Consider the following 19,413-nt stretch of genomic DNA (forward strand, 5'->3'; position numbering starts at 1 on the left):
CCCATTTTTTCAGGAGGCTCTCCTCAAAAGGGTAACGTACCGCCACCCGTCTCGGGACTTAAAAGGCCCGTTGCAGGCTTCCCAATTCCTTGTATATGAACTTATCAAAATAAGCAAAATATGGAAACATCTTAGGGGTGCGGGCCGGTTTGCGGGACCCAAAAGGGACCACCACCTCTGCAGATGCCGCTGCTGTATCCTCCATCTTTAGGGAATCCCGCACCGCAGTGATAAGTGCTCCTACTAGCGCTTTTTCCTGTGCTAACCCGGACACAGAGTCATCCTCACTGTCCGAACGGTCCTGGTCCGCATCCTCTGACTCATCAGAACAGGGGCCGCGGGGCCCGAGTCTGAATCAGAGCTTTCCCCGGAAGATGGGGGGGGTGCATTTTTACACCCCTTGTACCCGCACACCGCCTCCACCCTGGCAACAAAGGACTCCAGGACCGCCGACAAACCGGTTGCAATAGCAGGGATGTCTGGGGAAGAAAGGCCAGCTTCTGACGCCATGCTCGCCCTCACTCGCCTGTCACTACTCAGGGACTTCAGGCAAGGTACACAAAATCCCACCCTCCTAGCTGCTTGCAGACTGAGGGGCCCCCCGCGGGACTCACCACCCTGACCCAGGAACTGCGCTGTGCTGCCGCCGTCCGCTCTGCCCTGTGTCAGTTACGAGGTGTTCTGAGTAAAAACCATTCTGTTCTGGAAGCATACAGTCACCAGCACTAGAGGTAAACCACTCTGAGGCTACAAGAAAATGGTCGCCGGCTGTTCTGGCAAAAAAAAACTCAGAGAAAATGGCCGCCGAACCTTCTAAGAAATGGCTGACAGTAATACACTGACTAAGGCTACTGGAAAATGGCCGCGGCCTCAGAAAAATAGCTGCTGATGGCATGGCAGCCTCCCCTCATGATAAACAGCCTGAACAACCCACTGTGGCCAGAAAAAACAGGGAAAGAAGGACCCTGATAGCCAGTGCAGCCCCCCCCCCCCCGCCAAGGCTTGGAGGCCCCCCAGAGGACTCCCAGCCAGGTACATGCACCGCACCTCATGCCCAGTCACATAGCAGCCCCAGCATGGGGAGGAGGGAATGAGGGACAGAGAGAGTGAGAGACCCCCTAGTCGACCTCCCAGGGAATGCCCAGTTGCTCCATCCTGCCAAGGCAGGTGGAGCCGAACTTACCCCTCCTGTTGGGACTGCTAGACGCATTCCACCACAGACCCATCACCCGAGCACAGACAGCAGTAGGCTGGTCATATGTGTGCCCTGGAGTCTGCTCACGCTCGATGGCCAGGGGAGATGGCCTGGGGAGACTACAAAGATCTATATTATCCAGCCTGTCACCCAACCCGGCTGTTGATTGTAGATCACAGGACCAAAATTGCAGAAAAAATAAAAAAATTCCTAGGACCAATGGTCCCCTCAGGGAGCCGGGTCCTTCTACACTAGGCAGAAAAAAACTGAGCTGCAGGAAGCAGAGTGAGGGGTTATAGCCAGAGGGACCGCCCCCTGGGCGGTACTGTGCAGTCTTGCTGTTTTTACATGTTCTGCCTAGTCCTCTCCTGAAGGTGGCGATATAACCCTAAGGTCAAGATTTACAGGAGCTGTGTCCGTCAATGAACGAAAGAGAACACCCATAAGCACCCCATCTATCCAACTCTTCCCAACAACCCATCAACACGCCATCCATCCAACATCTTCACGATGCATTAGCAACCAGTTCACCCAACAGTCCCAGTAATCCATAAACGCCCATCTATCCAAAATTCCCAATAACCTTTCAGTACCCTGTCCATTCAGCACTCTCAACAACTGGTCAACTCTCTGTCCATCCAACACTCCTAACAATCCAGTAGCACCCCATCAATTCAACACTCCCGTCCACCCAACACATTCAACATCCCACCAGAACACTGTTCATCCAAAACTCCCAACAACCCAATAACACCCCTTGCCACGTACCACGTCTAACAACCCATCACCCCACAATCCACCCAGTGAACTATCAGCACCCTGTAAACCCAATTCTACCAGCAGCCAATCAGCAGCACCCTTCCACCCAACACTTCCACCAAAGTATTACTACCATGTCTGTCCTGTACTTCCAACAACTCATCAACACCCAACACTTCCAGCAAGCCATCCAAGACCACCAAAGACAGAAAAAATAGAACCTGTACAGACTGAGCACAGCCTGGAAATGTAATTGGAGTTGAACAGAAAGTACTACATGCCTGGAAAATGTAGACGGTGTTAGCGGGGTGAACAGGGGGCCCCGGAGGATGAGCCCATGAGGGACACTTCCAGAGACTCCCCGCTCTCATTCCAGACTTCACCTCTATAGAGGCGAAAAGGAAACTCCACTGGGAGAAGAGGAGTGAAAACATCTGTGCAACACATTACAGCATCCACTGCCTGGACCCCGACCCCTGATGATGTCCCCGGACTCCCCTCCTATTCCCTTTATATTATCCTTTACCCCTGATGATGTCCCCGGACTCCCCTCCTATTCCCTTTATATTATCCTTTACCCCTGATGATGTCCCCGGACTCCCCTCCTATTCCCTTTATATTATCCTTTACCCCTGATGATGTCCCCGGACTCCCCTCCTATACCCTTTATATTATCCCTTACCCCCGATAATGTCCCCGGACTCCCCTCCTATACCCTTTATATTATCCCTTACCCCCGATAATGTCCCCGGACTCCCCTCCTATTCCCTTTATATTATCCCTTACCCCTGATAATGTCCCCGGACTCCCCTCCTATCCCCTTTATATTATCCCTTACCCCCGATAATGTCCCCGGACTCCCCTCCTATACCCTTTATATTATCCCTTACCCCCGATAATGTCCCCGGACTCCCCTCCTATCTCCTTTATATTATCCCTTACCCCTGATAATGTCCTCGGACTCCACCGGTGTTAGCGGGGTGAACAGGGGGCCCCGGAGGATGAGCCCATGAGGGACACTTCCAGAGACTCCCGCTCTCATTCCAGACTTCACCTCTATAGAGGCGAAAAGGAAACTCCACTGGGAGAAGAGGAGTGAAAACATCTGTGCAACACATTACAGCATCCACTGCCTGGACCCCCACCCCTGATGATGTCCCCGGACTCCCCTCCTATTCCCTTTATATTATCCTTTACCCCTGATGATGTCCCCGGACTCCCCTCCTATACCCTTTATATTATCCCTTACCCCTGATAATGTCCCCGGACTTCCCGGACTCCCCTCCTATACCCTTTATATTATCCCTTACCCCCGATAATGTCCCCGGATTCCCCTCCTATACCCTTTATATTATCCCTTACCCCCGATAATGTCCCCGGATTCCCCTCCTATACCCTTTATATTATCCCTTACCCCCGATAATGTCCCCGGACTCCCCTCCTATACCCTTTATATTATCCCTTACCCCGATAATGTCCCCGGACTCCCCTCCTATACCCTTTATATTATCCCTTACCCCCGATAATGTCCCCGGACTCCCCTCCTATACCCTTTATATTATCCCTTACCCCCGATAATGTCCCCGGACTCCCCTCCTATTCCCTTTATATTATCCCTTACCCCTGATAATGTCCCCGGACTCCCCTCCTATCCCCTTTATATTATCCCTTACCCCCGATAATGTCCCCGGACTCCCCTCCTATACCCTTTATATTATCCCTTACCCCCGATAATGTCCCCGGACTCCCCTCCTATCTCCTTTATATTATCCCTTACCCCTGATAATGTCCCCGGACTCCCCTCCTATACCCATTATATTATCCCTTACCCCTGATAATGTCCCCGGACTCCCCTCCTATACCCTTTATATTATCCCTTACCCCTGATAATGTCCCCGGACTCCCCTCCTATACCCTTTATATTATCCCTTACCCCTGATAATGTCCCCGGACTCCCTTCCTATCCCCTTTATATTATCCCTTACCCCTGATAATGTCCCCGGACTCCCTTCCTATCCCCTTTATATTATCCCTTACCCCTGATAATGTCCCCGGACTCCCCTCCTATACCCTTTATATTATCCCTTACCCCTGATAATGTCCCAGGACTCCCCTCCTATCTTCTTTATATTATCCCTTACCCCTGATAATGTCCCCGGACACCCCTCCTATCCCCTTTATATTATCCCTTACCCCCGATAATGTCCCCGGACTCCCCTCCTATTCCCTTTATATTATCCCTTACCCCTGATAATGTCCCAGGACTCCCCTCCTATCTCCCTTATATTATCCCTTACCCCTGATAATGTCCCCGGACTCCCCTCCTATACCCTTTATATTATCCCATACCCCTCGATAATGTCCCCGGACTCCCCTCCTATTCCCTTTATATTATCCCTTACCCCTGATAATGTCCCCGGACTCCCCTCCTATACCCTTTATATTATCCCTTACCCCCGATAATGTCCCCGGACACCCTTCCTATCCCCTTTATATTATCCCTTACCCCCCGATAATGTCCCCGGACTCCCCTCCTATTCCCTTTATATTATCTCTTACCCCGGATAATGTCCCTGGACTCCCTTCCTATCCCCTTTATATTATCCCTTACCCCCGATAATGTCCCCGGACTCCCCTCCTATTCCCTTTATATTATCCCTTACCCCTGATAATGTCCCAGGACTCCCCTCCTATCTCCCTTATATTATCCCTTACCCCTGATAATGTCCCCGGACTCCCCTCCTATACCCTTTATATTATCCCATACCCCCCGATAATGTCCCCGGACTCCCCTCCTATTCCCTTTATATTATCCCTTACCCCTGATAATGTCCCCGGACTCCCCTCCTATACCCTTTATATTATCCCTTACCCCCGATAATGTCCCCGGACACCCTTCCTATCCCCTTTATATTATCCCTTACCCCCCGATAATGTCCCCGGACTCCCCTCCTATTCCCTTTATATTATCTCTTACCCCGGATAATGTCCCCGGACTCCCTTCCTATCCCCTTTATATTATCCCTTACCCCCGATAATGTCCCCGGACTTCCCTCCTAGTCCCTTTATATTATCCCTTACCCTCATAATGTCCCCGGAGTCCCCTCCTATCTCCTTTATATTATCCCTTACCCCTGATAATGTCCCCGGACACCCCTCCTATCCCCTTTATATTATCCCTTACCCCCGATAATGTCCCCGGACTCCCCTCCTATTCCCTTTATATTATCCCTTACCCCTGATAATGTCCCAGGACTCCCCTCCTATCTCCCTTATATTATCCCTTACCCCTGATAATGTCCCCGGACTCCCCTCCTATACCCTTTATATTATCCCATACCCCTCGATAATGTCCCCGGACTCCCCTCCTATTCCCTTTATATTATCCCTTACCCCTGATAATGTCCCCGGACTCCCCTCCTATACCCTTTATATTATCCCTTACCCCCGATAATGTCCCCGGACACCCTTCCTATCCCCTTTATATTATCCCTTACCCCCCGATAATGTCCCCGGACTCCCCTCCTATTACCTTTATATTATCTCTTACCCCGGATAATGTCCCTGGACTCCCTTCCTATCCCCTTTATATTATCCCTTACCCCCGATAATGTCCCCGGACTCCCCTCCTAGTCCCTTTATATTATCCCTTACCCTCATAATGTCCCCGGAGTCCCTTCCTATCCTCTTTATATTATCTCATTATCCCTTACCCCTGATAATGTCCCTGGATTCCCCTCCTATCCCCTTTATATTATCCCTTACCCTTGATAATGTCCCCGGACTCCCCTCCTATCTCCTTTATATTATTCCTTACCCCCGATAATGTCCCCAGACTCCCCTCCTAGTCCCTTTATATTATCCCTTACCCCGATAATGTCCCCGGATTCCCCTCCTATACCCTTTATATTATCCCTTACCCCCGATAATGTCCCCGGACTCCCCTCCTATACCCTTTATATTATCCCTTACCCCCGATAATGTCCCCGGACTCCCCTCCTATACCCTTTATATTATCCCTTACCCCCGATAATGTCCCCGGACTCCCCTCCTATTCCCTTTATATTATCCCTTACCCCTGATAATGTCCCCGGACTCCCCTCCTATCCCCTTTATATTATCCCTTACACCCGATAATGTCCCCGGACTCCCCTCCTATACCCTTTATATTATCCCTTACCCCCGATAATGTCCCCGGACTCCCCTCCTATCTCCTTTATATTATCCCTTACCCCTGATAATGTCCCCGGACTCCACCGGTGTTAGCGGGGTGAACAGGGGGCCCTGGAGGATGAGCCCATGAAGGACACCTCCAGAGACTCCCCGCTCTCATTCCAGACTTCACCTCTATAGAGGCGAAAAGGAAACTCCACTGGGAGAAGAGGAGTGAAAACATCTGTGCAACACATTACAGCATCCACTGCCTGGACCCCCACCCCTGATGATGTCCCCGGACTCCCCTCCTATTCCCTTTATATTATCCTTTACCCCTGATGATGTCCCCGGACTCCCCTCCTATTCCCTTTATATTATCCTTTACCCCTGATAATGTCCCCGGACTCCCCTCCTATACCCTTTATATTATCCCTTACCCCTGATAATGTCCCCGGACTTCCCAGACTCCCCTCCTATACCCTTTATATTATCCCTTACCCCCGATAATGTCCCCGGATTCCCCTCCTATACCCTTTATATTATCCCTTACCCCCGATAATGTCCCCGGACTCCCCTCCTATACCCTTTATATTATCCCTTACCCCGATAATGTCCCCGGACTCCCCTCCTATACCCTTTATATTATCCCTTACCCCCGATAATGTCCCCGGACTCCCCTCCTATACCCTTTATATTATCCCTTACCCCCGATAATGTCCCCAGACTCCCCTCCTATTCCCTTTATTTTATCCCTTACCCCTGATAATGTCCCCGGACTCCCCTCCTATCCCCTTTATATTATCCCTTACCCCCGATAATGTCCCCGGACTCCCCTCCTATACCCTTTATATTATCCCTTACCCCCGATAATGTCCCCGGACTCCCCTCCTATCTCCTTTATATTATCCCTTACCCCTGATAATGTCCCCGGACTCCCCGGACTCCCCTCCTATACCCATTATATTATCCCTTACCCCTGATAATGTCCCCGGACTCCCCTCCTATACCCTTTATATTATCCCTTACCCCTGATAATGTCCCCGGACTCCCCTCCTAGTCCCTTTATATTATCCCTTACCCTCATAATGTCCCCGGATTCCCCTCATATACCCTTTATATTATCCCTTACCCCTGATAATGTCCCCAGACTCCCCTTCTATCTCCTTTATATTATCCCTTACCCCCGATAATGTCCCCGGACTCCCCTCCTATACCCTTTATATTATCCCTTACCCCCGATAATGTCCCCAGACTCCCCTCCTATACCCTTTATATTATCTCTTACCCCCGATAATTTCCCAGGACTTCCCTCCTATCTCCTTTATATTATCCCTTACCCCCAATAATGTCCCCAGACTCTCCTCCTATACCCTTTATATTATCCCTTACCCCCGATAATGTCCCCGGACTCCCCTCCTATCCCCTTTATATTATCCTTTACCCCTGATAATGTCCCCGGACTCCCCTCCTATCCCCTTTATATTATCCCTTACCCCCGATAATGTACCCGGACTCCCCTCCTATGCCCATTATATTATCCCTTACCCCTGATAATGTCCCCGGATTCCCCTCCTATCCCCTTTATATTATCACTTACCCTTCATAATGTCCCCGGACTCCCCTCCTATCTCCTTTATATTATTCCTTACCCCCGATAATGTCCCCGGACTCCCCTCCTAGTCCCTTTATATTATCCCTTACCCCCGATAATGTCCCCGGAGTCCCTTCCTATCCTCTTTATATTATCTCATTATCCCTTACCCCCGATAATGTCCCCGGACTCCCCTCCTAGTCCCTTTATATTATCCCTTACCCTCATAATGTCCCCGGAGTCCCTTCCTATCCTCTTTATATTATCTCATTATCCCTTACCCCTGATAATGTCCCTGGATTCCCCTCCTATCCCCTTTATATTATCCCTTACCCTTGATAATGTCCCCGGACTCCTCTCCTATCCCCTTTATATTATCCCTTACCCCCAATAATGTCCCCGGACACTCCTCCTATCTCCTTTATATTATCCCTTACCCCTGATAATGTCCCCGGACTCCTCTCCTATTCCCTTTATATTATCTCATTATTCCTTACCCCCGATAATGTCTACAGACTCCCCTTATATCCCCTTTATATTATCCTTTACCCCTGATAATGTCCCCGGACTCCCCTTATATCCCCTTTATATTATCCATTACCCCCGATAATGTCCCAGGACTCCCCTCCTAGTCCCTTTATATTATCCCTTACCCCCGATAATGTCCCAGGACTCCCCTCCTATCTCCTTTATATTATCCCTTACCCCCGATAATGTCCCCAGAATCCCCCGCAGCCCCTTTATATTATCCCTTACCCCCGATAATGTCCCCGGACTCCCCTCCTATTCCCTTTATATTATCACTTACCCCCGATAATGTCCCAGGACTCCCCTCCTATCTCCTTTATATTATCCCTTACCCCCGATAATGTCCCCAGAATCCCCCGCAGCCCCTTTATATTATCCCTTACCCCCGATAATGTCCCCAGAATCCCCCGCAGCCCCTTTATATTATCCCTTACCCCCGATAATGTCCCCGACTCCCCCCCAGCCCCTTTATATTATTCCTTACCCTCATAATGTCCCCAGACTCCCTTTCTATCCCCTTTATATTATCTCATTATCCCTTACCCCTGATAATGTCCCCGGACTCCCCTCCTATCCCCTTTATATTATCCCTTACCCTTGATAATGTCAGCAGACTCCCCTTATATCCCCTTTATATTATCCCATACCCCCGATAATGTACCCGGGCTCCCCTCCTTTCCCCTTTATATTATCCCTTACCCCTGATAATGTACTCGGACTCCCCTCCTATTCCCTTTATATTATCTCATTATTCATTGCCCCCGATAATGTCCCCGGACTCCCCTCCTATCTCCTTTATATTATCCCTTACCCCCAATAATGTCCCCGGACTCCTCTCCTATCACCTTTATATTATCCCTTACCCCTGATAATGTCCCTGGAATCCCATCCCCTTTATATTATCCCTTACCCCGATAATGTCCCCATACTCCCCTCCTATCCCCTTTATATTATCCCTTACCCCGATAATGTCCCCAGACTCCTCTCCTGTCACCTTTTTATTACCCCTTACCCCGATAACATCCCCAGACTCCCCTCTCATCCCCTTTATATTACCCATTACCCCGATAACGTCCCCAGACTCCCCTCCCATCCCCTTTATATTACCCCTTATCCTCATATATTTCGGGGAATGCCATTACCATGTCACAATGTTCTTGGTCCTGCCAATCCTGTCTGTCTGATTCATCTAATGTGGAGAGATGAGGGAGGACATAGATGTGATCCTGGAGGAGACAAATTGAGGATCAGGAGGGAAATAGTTATGCTGTAGAACTGAAACCATTGTCCATGCAAACAGAGAAGCAAAAGATGCATAAAAACTGGCGTTCCTTTTAACATAGCAACCAGAAAGATGGAAATGCAGCCACCTGGGACACCATAAAGAACACCAACAAAACAACTCATCAATAGGGTAACCTAGAACCCTTCCAGTTTACTGCTTTAAGGTGCAATTACATATGAGCACCGGAAGAGCTTGCACTGAAATGTCCCCCCCACAGTCACACACGATTATTATTATACATTTATATAGCTCTGACATATACTGCGGTGCTGTACAGAGATCACTGAGCCAGTCACATCAGTCTTTGTACCAGAAGAGCTTACACTCTAATGTCCCCCCACAGTCACACACTATTATACATTTATATAACTCTGGCTCAAAGATCAATCAGGATAAGAGTTAGGATTTCTGGATGGGAGAGGAGGGCGAAGGTTTTGAGCTACCAGACGCCTTCCCAGAGCCCCGGCAGGAAATTAAAGTTTTGGTCAAATTTGGCCCCGGTGATTACGGCCTTGCAAATTGGGTAAGCAGGCTACAAGATGCCGATGCCAAGCTTGCCAGCTCTTACAGGGAAAGGATTGACCTGATTAAAATTTACCCAATCCCAGTATTTCTGTATGTGGCAGGGCTGGACTCAGCCCTTCCGTCTCTGAGCTGGCTGCTCAGCTGTCAGCTAATTGCCAGCTCCTATCTCTCCTCAACTTTGTCTGTGTTTTGCCAATGTCTCTCTATGCGAAGATCTACAGCTGTTTCTTTCAACTGTTATGGGGGAACAAACTGAACCTCATTAAGAGGTCTGTAACCTACCTTGGGTGGCCTAGGTATGGTCAACTCTGTGGTATTCTTTTCTCACATGTTTTTGAAACATAATTTGGTAACATGCTGGCAGAGGAACCGCCTGGGTGGGTTTGTATTTTACAGTCCTTTTTAGGTCTTTTCTGGAAAGTTGGGAAAATTGTGGTCCCGTGAAAAGCCTGAGGGTCCAACATGGTAAGCTCCCAGCTTATCTTGCTCCATGCCTAAAAATGCTTCGGCAGTGGAGAGTGACGGCGGAGGAAATTAAGTCTCTTCCTAGGAAGGGCCTGGAGAGGAGGGCTATTGAATCTGCCTTTAGCGAGCCACTGGCCTTGAGGGATTGCCCAGGCCCTGTTATGAAGGAGGGTCTTAGTTGTCCGTTACTTCACGTGTAATGCACAATGTCAGTTTTCCACTCTGAAAAAAGTCCTTCCTGTCAAGGTGGTGGTGCACAACATTCAGGGTGAGGTTGGGAAAATTTGGGGTCTTGAGAGGGACAGGTGGCGACCAGGGGTCCTAGACATAGGAGTGGAGGAATACTGGAATGCAAAGCTGCTGTCTGTCAGTCTCTGGGTGACTGGCTGCTTGCCCTTTTGTTCTTTCACATCCCCTAGATTTTTATACCCGCTGTGCTACTAGTGCCAGTGTAGGCAAATTTAAAGTGGTTGTAACCTTATAAAAAAAAATTGCTCCTGCCCCTTTAAGACACAAGATATAGCCCAGTGCTTTTACCATGTCAATTGTCCCTTTCTATGTTCTATAATACCTGGTTGATGCTGCCTGTTCTTGTCTTCCTCTCTGTAAAGTGACCATGTTTATCATGCCGGTGATCCTCTGTCATTCAGCTCTCTCCTCAGAGTCTCTGCATCTCCCTCTCTCCCTGTCAGTTCTATAGTCTGCGTCTCCTCCCCGCTCCTCTCCTCTCATGCCAGTGTAATTATATTCCCTGCAGCTGCTCCAGTGCTTGTAAAGTAAAGAAACGTGTATTCATGACTTTGATCTGCTCTGTTTAAGGTTCCTGTTCAGTACTTTGCAAAGAAGGTATTTAGCATTATAATTTTAGGAAAACACACACACTGTACAGAACAGGGACCTAAAACAGAGAGGATCAAAATCATTCATTTATGTGACATTACAACCACTTTAAGCTTGTGACTCATGGTAGGTTTTGTGAGTCAGAAATTGGGCCAGGGTTGCTGCAGGTCAAGCTGGATAGCTCTACAGAGGCAGGTCTCTCTGGTGCTTCCCCTTAGATCTAGAAGCATGTAGAAGCTTCTGGAAGTTAGTGGACGGAGGCCAGGAGGTCCTGATCTGCATACTTAGGGGAGCCTGACCAATCCCCAGGCAGATTGTCCTGGCAGGTGGGAAGGATCAGCCCTTATGACAGAGCCTAGCCAGCAAGGGGGATTAGGTGGAAGATGGAGTGCAGAGGAGACTGTCAGCTTAGGAGGGCCCCCTGGGACTGGGGGTTTCTGACGCCAGGCCGGGCTACAGCTGGCTTGGGAAGATCCTATCAGCATTACGGTTTGAGAAGGAATCTTGCCTAAAGAGGACCGAGTGAAGAATGCATAGTGTCTGGCTGAGCAGGATTAGGGTTGACAGTTACCAGCAACCCTTGCTAGAGTAGTGCTACATTTGGGGGATCTCATCTGGGATTTTCCTATGGTAACCTGCAAAGCCGTTGCCCATAGCAACTGGTAACAAATGAGTAAAAAAACTGTAAGCCTGTTGCCGAGCGAGCCAGAGAAGAACTGTTGAGGGCGGAGATACTTATCATATTTACATAGATAGTCAGGTTGAAAAAAGACACAAGTCCATCAAGTTCAACCAAAACATCAAGTTCAACCAAAAGATCAAAACTTTCAATCTGCTTTCAGTGCTAATTACGTTTTTGTGTGCACTGTTGCCCACAGCAACCACCATGGACTGCCACCAACAAGTGTACTACTGTTGCTACCCAGCTGCCCAAAAGTAACTGGGACCAAATGGCACGACCAGGCAAGTTCTGCCAATGTCAGTGAACTGTACCTATGTCCAACACTTCTCAAGTTTCATCTGGCACATTTCCGTGTGGCCATGCAAGAGTTAAAGCCAGCGTGGAAAAACTCAAGCAGAACAATGGAGCTGGTGCCAGTGTGTCCGCGGGGGCCGAGCTGCATATTAGAGCAAGCTCGGTACACCTTGCGAGTGGGAGAGAGGAGCAAGATGGAGGACAGTGCACGTGTGTATCCTATGCTAACCTGGCTGCCTGAAATGCCGGAGGTGATTCTGGTAGATATTGGGGTGCGTCTAGAGCACCGGCGGGGTCACCCTTGGATTGATTGGAGGAACAGACAGGCTGTGTCTGATATGTCCTGTCTGCAGGAGACCCACCACCACGGTCAGCGCATGGATCAAGTATGGACACTGTGGGGAACCGCTGATATACAGTCACATACAGTGTGGCTATGCAATCAGGCCTATGCACAGAACAGCTGGTAAAGGAGAAGTCTAGGTTGGACAGAAAGAGTTGGAGGATGAATACAGAAAGCGTGGTCGAGTCCCAGAACAGAGATTCCCCTGTGAAGCTCGGGAAGCGGAGTCGAGTCCCAGAACAGAGATTCCCCTGTGAAGCCCGGGAAGCGGAGTCGAGTCCCAGAACAGAGATTCCCCTGTGAAGCCGGAAAGCCGAGTCGAGTCCCAGGACAGAGATTCCCCCATGAAGAGGGGCGACACCTATGGCAAAGGTTGGGAGTCCGTCACGGCATGCAGTTGGACAGGAGACGTGGTGCCCACAATTGCTGCTCAGCAGGAACAAGCAAGCATCCCAGAAAAGCTGGCTGTACCCGAACACCTTGTCAGCCTCATCTGGAAGGAGTGAAGACAGCTCATCTTCAGGTGTGCCAGCGGTGAGCGGCAGTGGTGAGGGGATAGACTGGGGGTCACCAAGACTGCAGGCAGAGATTGGGATGAGTGGTCCTCAGACAGTGAATCGGAAGAAGAGTGGGATTGGAGAAGCAGTCAGGAGGATAGAGATACTGACGGGACCATCAGATAGACCCCTTACACCAGAAACAACTGAGAGGGCAGAGGAAGTGGAGCAACTGCTAGCTTGTGCTGAAGAATTTCAGCTGACCCCAATGTATGTCCAGCAATGGGTCACATCAGGCACATTTGCCAGGACCGAGGCCCAGAATGCTGCGTACATGCATTGGATTGTCCTGTCACCACAATCTTGCATTCTCCCTGGTCAAGGTAGGCTACGAAGACTTCTAAGGTTCTCCTAGTTTTAGTGAGAGATTCAAAAGAGAACTGCGCTTGAGTGGGGTCTGGATTACCCTTATGTCCCACAACATATGATGGACATTATTAAGGCTTCCCGCCTAAAGTGGGAAGCTGACATGGTGTGGGATTGCATGCATGTCCCCAATCCACAGCAGGGGTCTCATAATCAAGAGGCTTGGGCCCGGTTTCAGGACATTCAGCAGGAATGGAGACTGGGACGGGCCATCCACAAAGACCTACGGGGGGATGTGTACGGCCTATGGGGGGATGTGTACGGTCTATGGGGGGGATGTGTGCAGTCTATGGGGGGATGTGTGCAGTCTATGGGGGGATGTGTGCGTGGTCTATGGGGGGATGTGTACGGTCTATGAGGGGGGATGTGTGCGGTCTATGAGGGGGGATGTGTGCGGTCTATGGGGAGATGTGTGCGGTCTATGGGGGGATGTGTACGGTCTATGAGGGGGGATGTGTGCGGTCTATGGGGGGGATGTGTGCGGTCTATGGGGGGGATGTGTGCGGTCTATGGGGAGATGTGTGCGGTCTATGGGGGGATGTGTACGGTCTATGAGGGGGGATGTGTGCGGTCTATGGGGGGGATGTGTGCGGTCTATGGGGGGATATGTGTGCGGTCTATGGGGGGAATGTGTGCGGTCTATGGGGGGAATGTGTGCGGTCTATGGGGGGGATGTGTGTGTTCTATGGGGGAGATGTGTGCGGTCTATGGGGGGAATGTGTGCCGTCTATGGGGGGATGTGAGCAGACTGTGCAGTCTATGGGGGGGGGGGGGTGCATTCTATGTGGAAAATGTGTGCCATCTATGGGGGGATGTGTCCATGGTCTATGGGGGAATGTGTGCAGGCTATGGGGGGAGGTGTGCATGGTCTATGGGGGGAATGTGTGTGCGGTCTATAGAGGGGATGTGTGTGTTCTATGGGGGGGATGTGTGCGGTCTATGGGGGGGATGTGTGCGGTCTATAGAGGGGATGTGTGTGTTCTATGGGGGGGATGTGTGCGGTCTATGGGGGGGATGTGTGCGGTCTATAGAGGGGATGTGTGTGTTCTATGGGGGGGATGTGTGCGGTCTATAGAGGGGATGTGTGTTCTATGGGTGGGATGTGTGCAGTCTATGGGGGGGATGTGTGCAGTCTATGGGGGGTTGTGTGCGGTCTATAGAGGGGTTGTGTGCGGTCTATAGAGGGGATGTGTGTGTTCTATGGGGGGATGTGTGCAGTCTATGGGGGGATGTGTGCGGTCTATGGGGGGGATGTGTGCGGTCTATGGGGGGATGTGTGCGGTCTATGGGGGAGATGTGTGCCATTTATGGGGGGGAGGTGTGCATGGTCTATGTGGGGAATATGTGCAGTCTATGGGGGGAATGTGTGCGGTCTATGTGGGGGAATGTGTACAGTCTAAGGGGGGGGTGTGTGCACTCTATGGGGGGGTGTGCGGTCTATGTGGGGGGGGTGTGCAGGCTATGGGGGGAGGTGTGCCTGGTCTATGTGGGGAATGTGTGCTGCCTATGGGGGGATGTGTGCACTCTATGGGGGGATGTGTGCACTCTATGGGGGGATGTGGGTGGTCTATGTGGGGGGTGTGTGCAGGCTATGGGGGGGAGGTGTGTACGGTCTATGTGGGGAATGTGTGCCGCCTATGGGGGGATGTGTGCACTCTATGGGGGGATGTGTGCGGTCTATGTGGGGGGTATGTGCGGTCTATAGGGAGAATGTGTGCCGTCTATGGGGGGATGTGTGCAGTCTATGGGGGGATGTGTGCGGTCTATGTGGGGGGGTTCTATATGTGACATGAAGGAAGAATTCACAGATGAAGTGTTCAGGAAAGCCAAGTACACAGTCTCTTCCGTATTCTAAACTTTTACTGTATATTATATATTAATACCCTGTGATATTTGTTGCATGACAGGTACTCAGGATAATTATATGACTATCACAGCAATGATCGATGAGTATATACTCAGCCCTTCATCTTATATTATTCAATGTATAATATGTATAGTGGGAGTTAGCAGAAGTGAGGATCACATTCCCTGGGGAATAGGCTGTCCAACCGGAGGTTTTCTTTAAATTCTGACAAGTGGTCCATTTTATATTAAAAGGGATTCCGTATAAATAAACAGAACAAAACAGGAGCAAAGTCCCTCCCATCAAACTACACAGGACAGATCCTCTCTCCTAGCTGAAAGGCCTCGTCACCTACAAACCTTTTCCTTCTCTTACATAGATTTCCACATGCAGCTCTCCCAGACCAGAGCCCCCCTCTTCCTCCGTCCTCCATATATTTATCCCACCTGCTGCTGATCAAAAGTGGGAAGCAAATCCCGGACTGGATTCCACACCGCCACCTTAGTGCCCACATATGAAAGCATGATCATCATATATAAAACAGACATATCTGTATTGATGTCACACCACTTCCTCAAACCAAACTTGTCCAAAACCAAACTTATAATATTTCCTCCCCCACGTGCCTCGTCCCCTGACTTATCTGTCAAGAGCAATGGCACAACCATCCACCCATCCCCCCATGTCAGGGTCTAGGTGTTACCCTGGACTCTGAACTCTCCTTTTCAGCCCCACATCCAATCACTTTCTAAATCTTGCCGCCTCAACCTCCGCAACATCTCTAAACTACGTCCCTTCCTAACCAATGACACCACAAAGCTCCCGATTCACTCCCTGGTCATCTCTCGCCTTGACTACTGCGACTCCCTCCTCATTGGCTTACCTTTAAATAGGCTCCCCCCCCCCCCATTCAGTCCATCATGAATGCTGCTGCCAGACTCATCCACCTTACAAACCGCACAGTGTCTGCTACCCCTCTCTGCCAATCCCTCCACTTGCCCAACAAATTAAATTCAAAATACTTACTTATACTAAGTTACAAAGCCGTCCATAGCTCTGCCCCCGGCTACATCACTAGCCTAGTCTCCAAATACCAACCTAATCGCCCTCTTCGTTCCTCCCAAGACCTCCTGATCTCTAGCTCCCAAATCACCTCCTCCCATATCCGCCTCCAGGACTTCTCCCGAGCCCCGCCCATCCTCTGGAACTCACTACCCCAATCTGTCAGACTGTCTCCAAATTTGTCCACTTTTAGGCGATCCCTGAAAACTTTCCTCTTCAGAGAAGCCGATCCTGCCTCCATCTAACAACTGCACCATTTTCTACATTAGCCCATCCCCCACAGCTATTACCCTTTTGTATAACTTGACCTCCCCCTCCTAGATTGTAAGCTCTAACGAGCCGGCTCTCTGATTCCCCCCTGCATTGAATTGTATTGTAATTGTACTGTCTGCCCTAATGTTGTAAAGCGCTGCGTAAACTGTCAGCGCTATATAAATCCTGTATAATAATAATAATAATAAATATATAAATATATATAAATATATATATATATATATATATATATATATATTTTTTTTTTTTTTTTAACAAAAGTATTGGGACGCCTGCCTTTACACACACATGAACTTTAATGACATCCCAGTCTTAGTCTGTAGGGTTGAGTTGGCCCTTTGCAGCTATAACAGCTTCAACTCTTCTGGGAAGGCCGTCCACAAGGTTTAGGAGGGTGTCTATGGGAATGCTTGACCATTCTTCCAGAAGAGCATTTGTGAGGTCAGGCACTGATGTTGGACGAGAAGGCCTGTCTCGCAGGCTTTGCTCTAATGCATTCCAAAGGTGTTCTATCAGGTTGAGGTCAGGACTCTGTGCAGCCCAGTCAAGTTCCTGCACCAGAAACTCGGTCATCCATGTCTTTATGGACCTTGCTTTGTGCGCTGGTGAGCAGTCAGAGCAGTCATGTTGGAACAGGAAGGGGCCGTCCCCAAACTGTTCCCACAAAGTTGGGAGCATGAAATTGTCCAAAATGTCTTAGTATGCTGACGCCTTAAGAGTTCCCTTCACTGGAACTAAGGGGGCCAAGCCCAACCTCTGAAAAGCAACCCCCACACCATAATCCCCCCTCCCCCCACTCCATAATCCCCCCTCTGACACCATAATCCCCCCTCCCCCCACTCCATAATCCCCCCTCCGACACCATAATCCCCCCCATTCCATAATCCCCCCTCTGACACCATAATCCCCCCTCCAATCCTACACCATAATCACCCCTCCCCACCACCATAATAACCCCTCCCTCCTACACTACAATCCCCCCTCCAATCCCACACCATAATCCCCCCTCCCCACCACCATAATCACCCCTCCCCCCTACACTACAATCCCCCCCAACACCATAACCCCCCTTCCCCCCACACCATAAACCTCCCCTCCACCAAATGATTTGGACCAGTGCACAAAGCAAGATCCATAAAGACATGGATGAGTGAGTTTGGGGTGGAGGAACTTGACTGGTCTGCACAGGGTCCTGACCTCAACCCCCATAGAACACCTTTGGGATGAATTAGTGAGCAGACTGCGAGCCAGGCCTTCTCATCCAACATCAGCGCCTGACCTCACAAATGCTCTTCTGGAAGAATGGTCAGACATCCCCATAGACACCCTCCTAAACCTTGTGGACGGCCTTCCCAGAAGAGGTGAAGCTGTTATAGCTGCAAAGGGCCAACTCAATATTGACCCCTCCGGACGAAGACTGGGGGGGTCATTAAAGGTCTTGTGTGTGTGTAAAGGCAGGTGTCCCAATACTTTTGGTAATATAGAATATATATATTCAAGTCTTCATCTTATATAATGTATAATATATATATAACATTTGCGCTCAGCTCTTCTATCATTGAATGTGTGATATCTCTATATCCAGCTATACATCTTCTATCATTGAATGTAAGCTCCACCCATCATTACGGAGTGCCGCGGAGCCCTTGGCGGTCACCACTCACCTTCATGGGGGAGATGTGGGAGTGGGAGACGTAGCCGTGTACATTCTCGATCTGGGACAGGTTCTTCTCCGACACGTGGACCAGTTCTGGAGCTTTCATTGGGTTGGCCAGATGAGCCGGACTGTGTTCCAGAGGAGGAGAGTCGTCATCCTGGTACCGGTATTTCTGCGAATACAGAACATCACATGACCCACATTAACCAACCAGACTCATGAATGAACCGTGCCATTGGCGAGACACCCAAAACCAGAACATTGTGGGTGAAAATCAGGAGATTTCGGCAACATTTCCCCATTACAGTCGGTAGGGAAGATTCAACGAATGGCTTTTTCGGTGGTTAAGTGTGAATTGGGTTCCCATAGACTGCTGAGTGTTGTGGACGCACACAGCGCCATCAACCAATAGAAAGACCTCACCTGAGCAGCACAATGATTGAGTTCTAAATCCTCGAAACCAATGCGATCATCAATAATACTTACCTCCCAATTTTCTGAGATGGGAACCAAGGACACCTATTAGCCAAACTATGTAGGCACAGGACACACCCCCTGCCAGGGCCGTTTGTAAGGCAGGGCAAAAGGGGCAGCTGCCCTGGGCCCTGTCATTATTGTGGGGCCCAAAGCAGCTGCTTCATACTTGCCAACTATCCTGTCCTGGTTTAAATTCCCTCGCCCCTTGAGGTTTTAGTCCTGTGCTGTGTCCCAGATGACTCACCTGGAGACTCTGTGTTTACATGTAAATTACCGGCATTCATATGTAAATAGTGGCGGCATTCATATGTAAATAGAGGCGGGCAGCGGCATTCATATGTATATCATGCCCCCCTGAGGTCATATCCACAGTAATCTCTAGCAACCAATCAACAAGCAGAATTCATGTGCTGTAGCCTCTAGCAACTAACCAGTGAGCGGTAATGCGTTCTGTAGCCTCTAGCAACCAGTCAGTGAGCGGTAATGATACACTGAAACCTCTGACAACCAATC

The 19,413-nt window shown here is 49.7% G+C and overlaps 1 protein-coding gene across 1 annotated transcript in view; it reads right to left on the reverse strand.

The window, feature by feature from the left end:
• The window catches only part of LOC143959408 (disks large homolog 4-like), a gene marked incomplete in the record, with an annotated part of 327,564 nt that overhangs the window by 160,689 nt on the left and 147,462 nt on the right, over nucleotides 1–19,413 (reverse strand). The window contains 2 exon segments of the mRNA XM_077468048.1: nucleotides 9,371–9,454; nucleotides 18,431–18,595. Of these exon segments, the coding sequence (XP_077324174.1) occupies nucleotides 9,371–9,454; nucleotides 18,431–18,595 (249 nt within the window).

The sequence above is a fragment of the Lithobates pipiens genome, unplaced genomic scaffold (genome assembly GCF_037356315.1).
Source record: "Lithobates pipiens isolate NorthernLeopardFrog02 unplaced genomic scaffold, aLitPip1_a1.2 Scaffold_73, whole genome shotgun sequence".
NCBI classification, from domain to species: domain Eukaryota; kingdom Metazoa; phylum Chordata; class Amphibia; order Anura; family Ranidae; genus Lithobates; species Lithobates pipiens.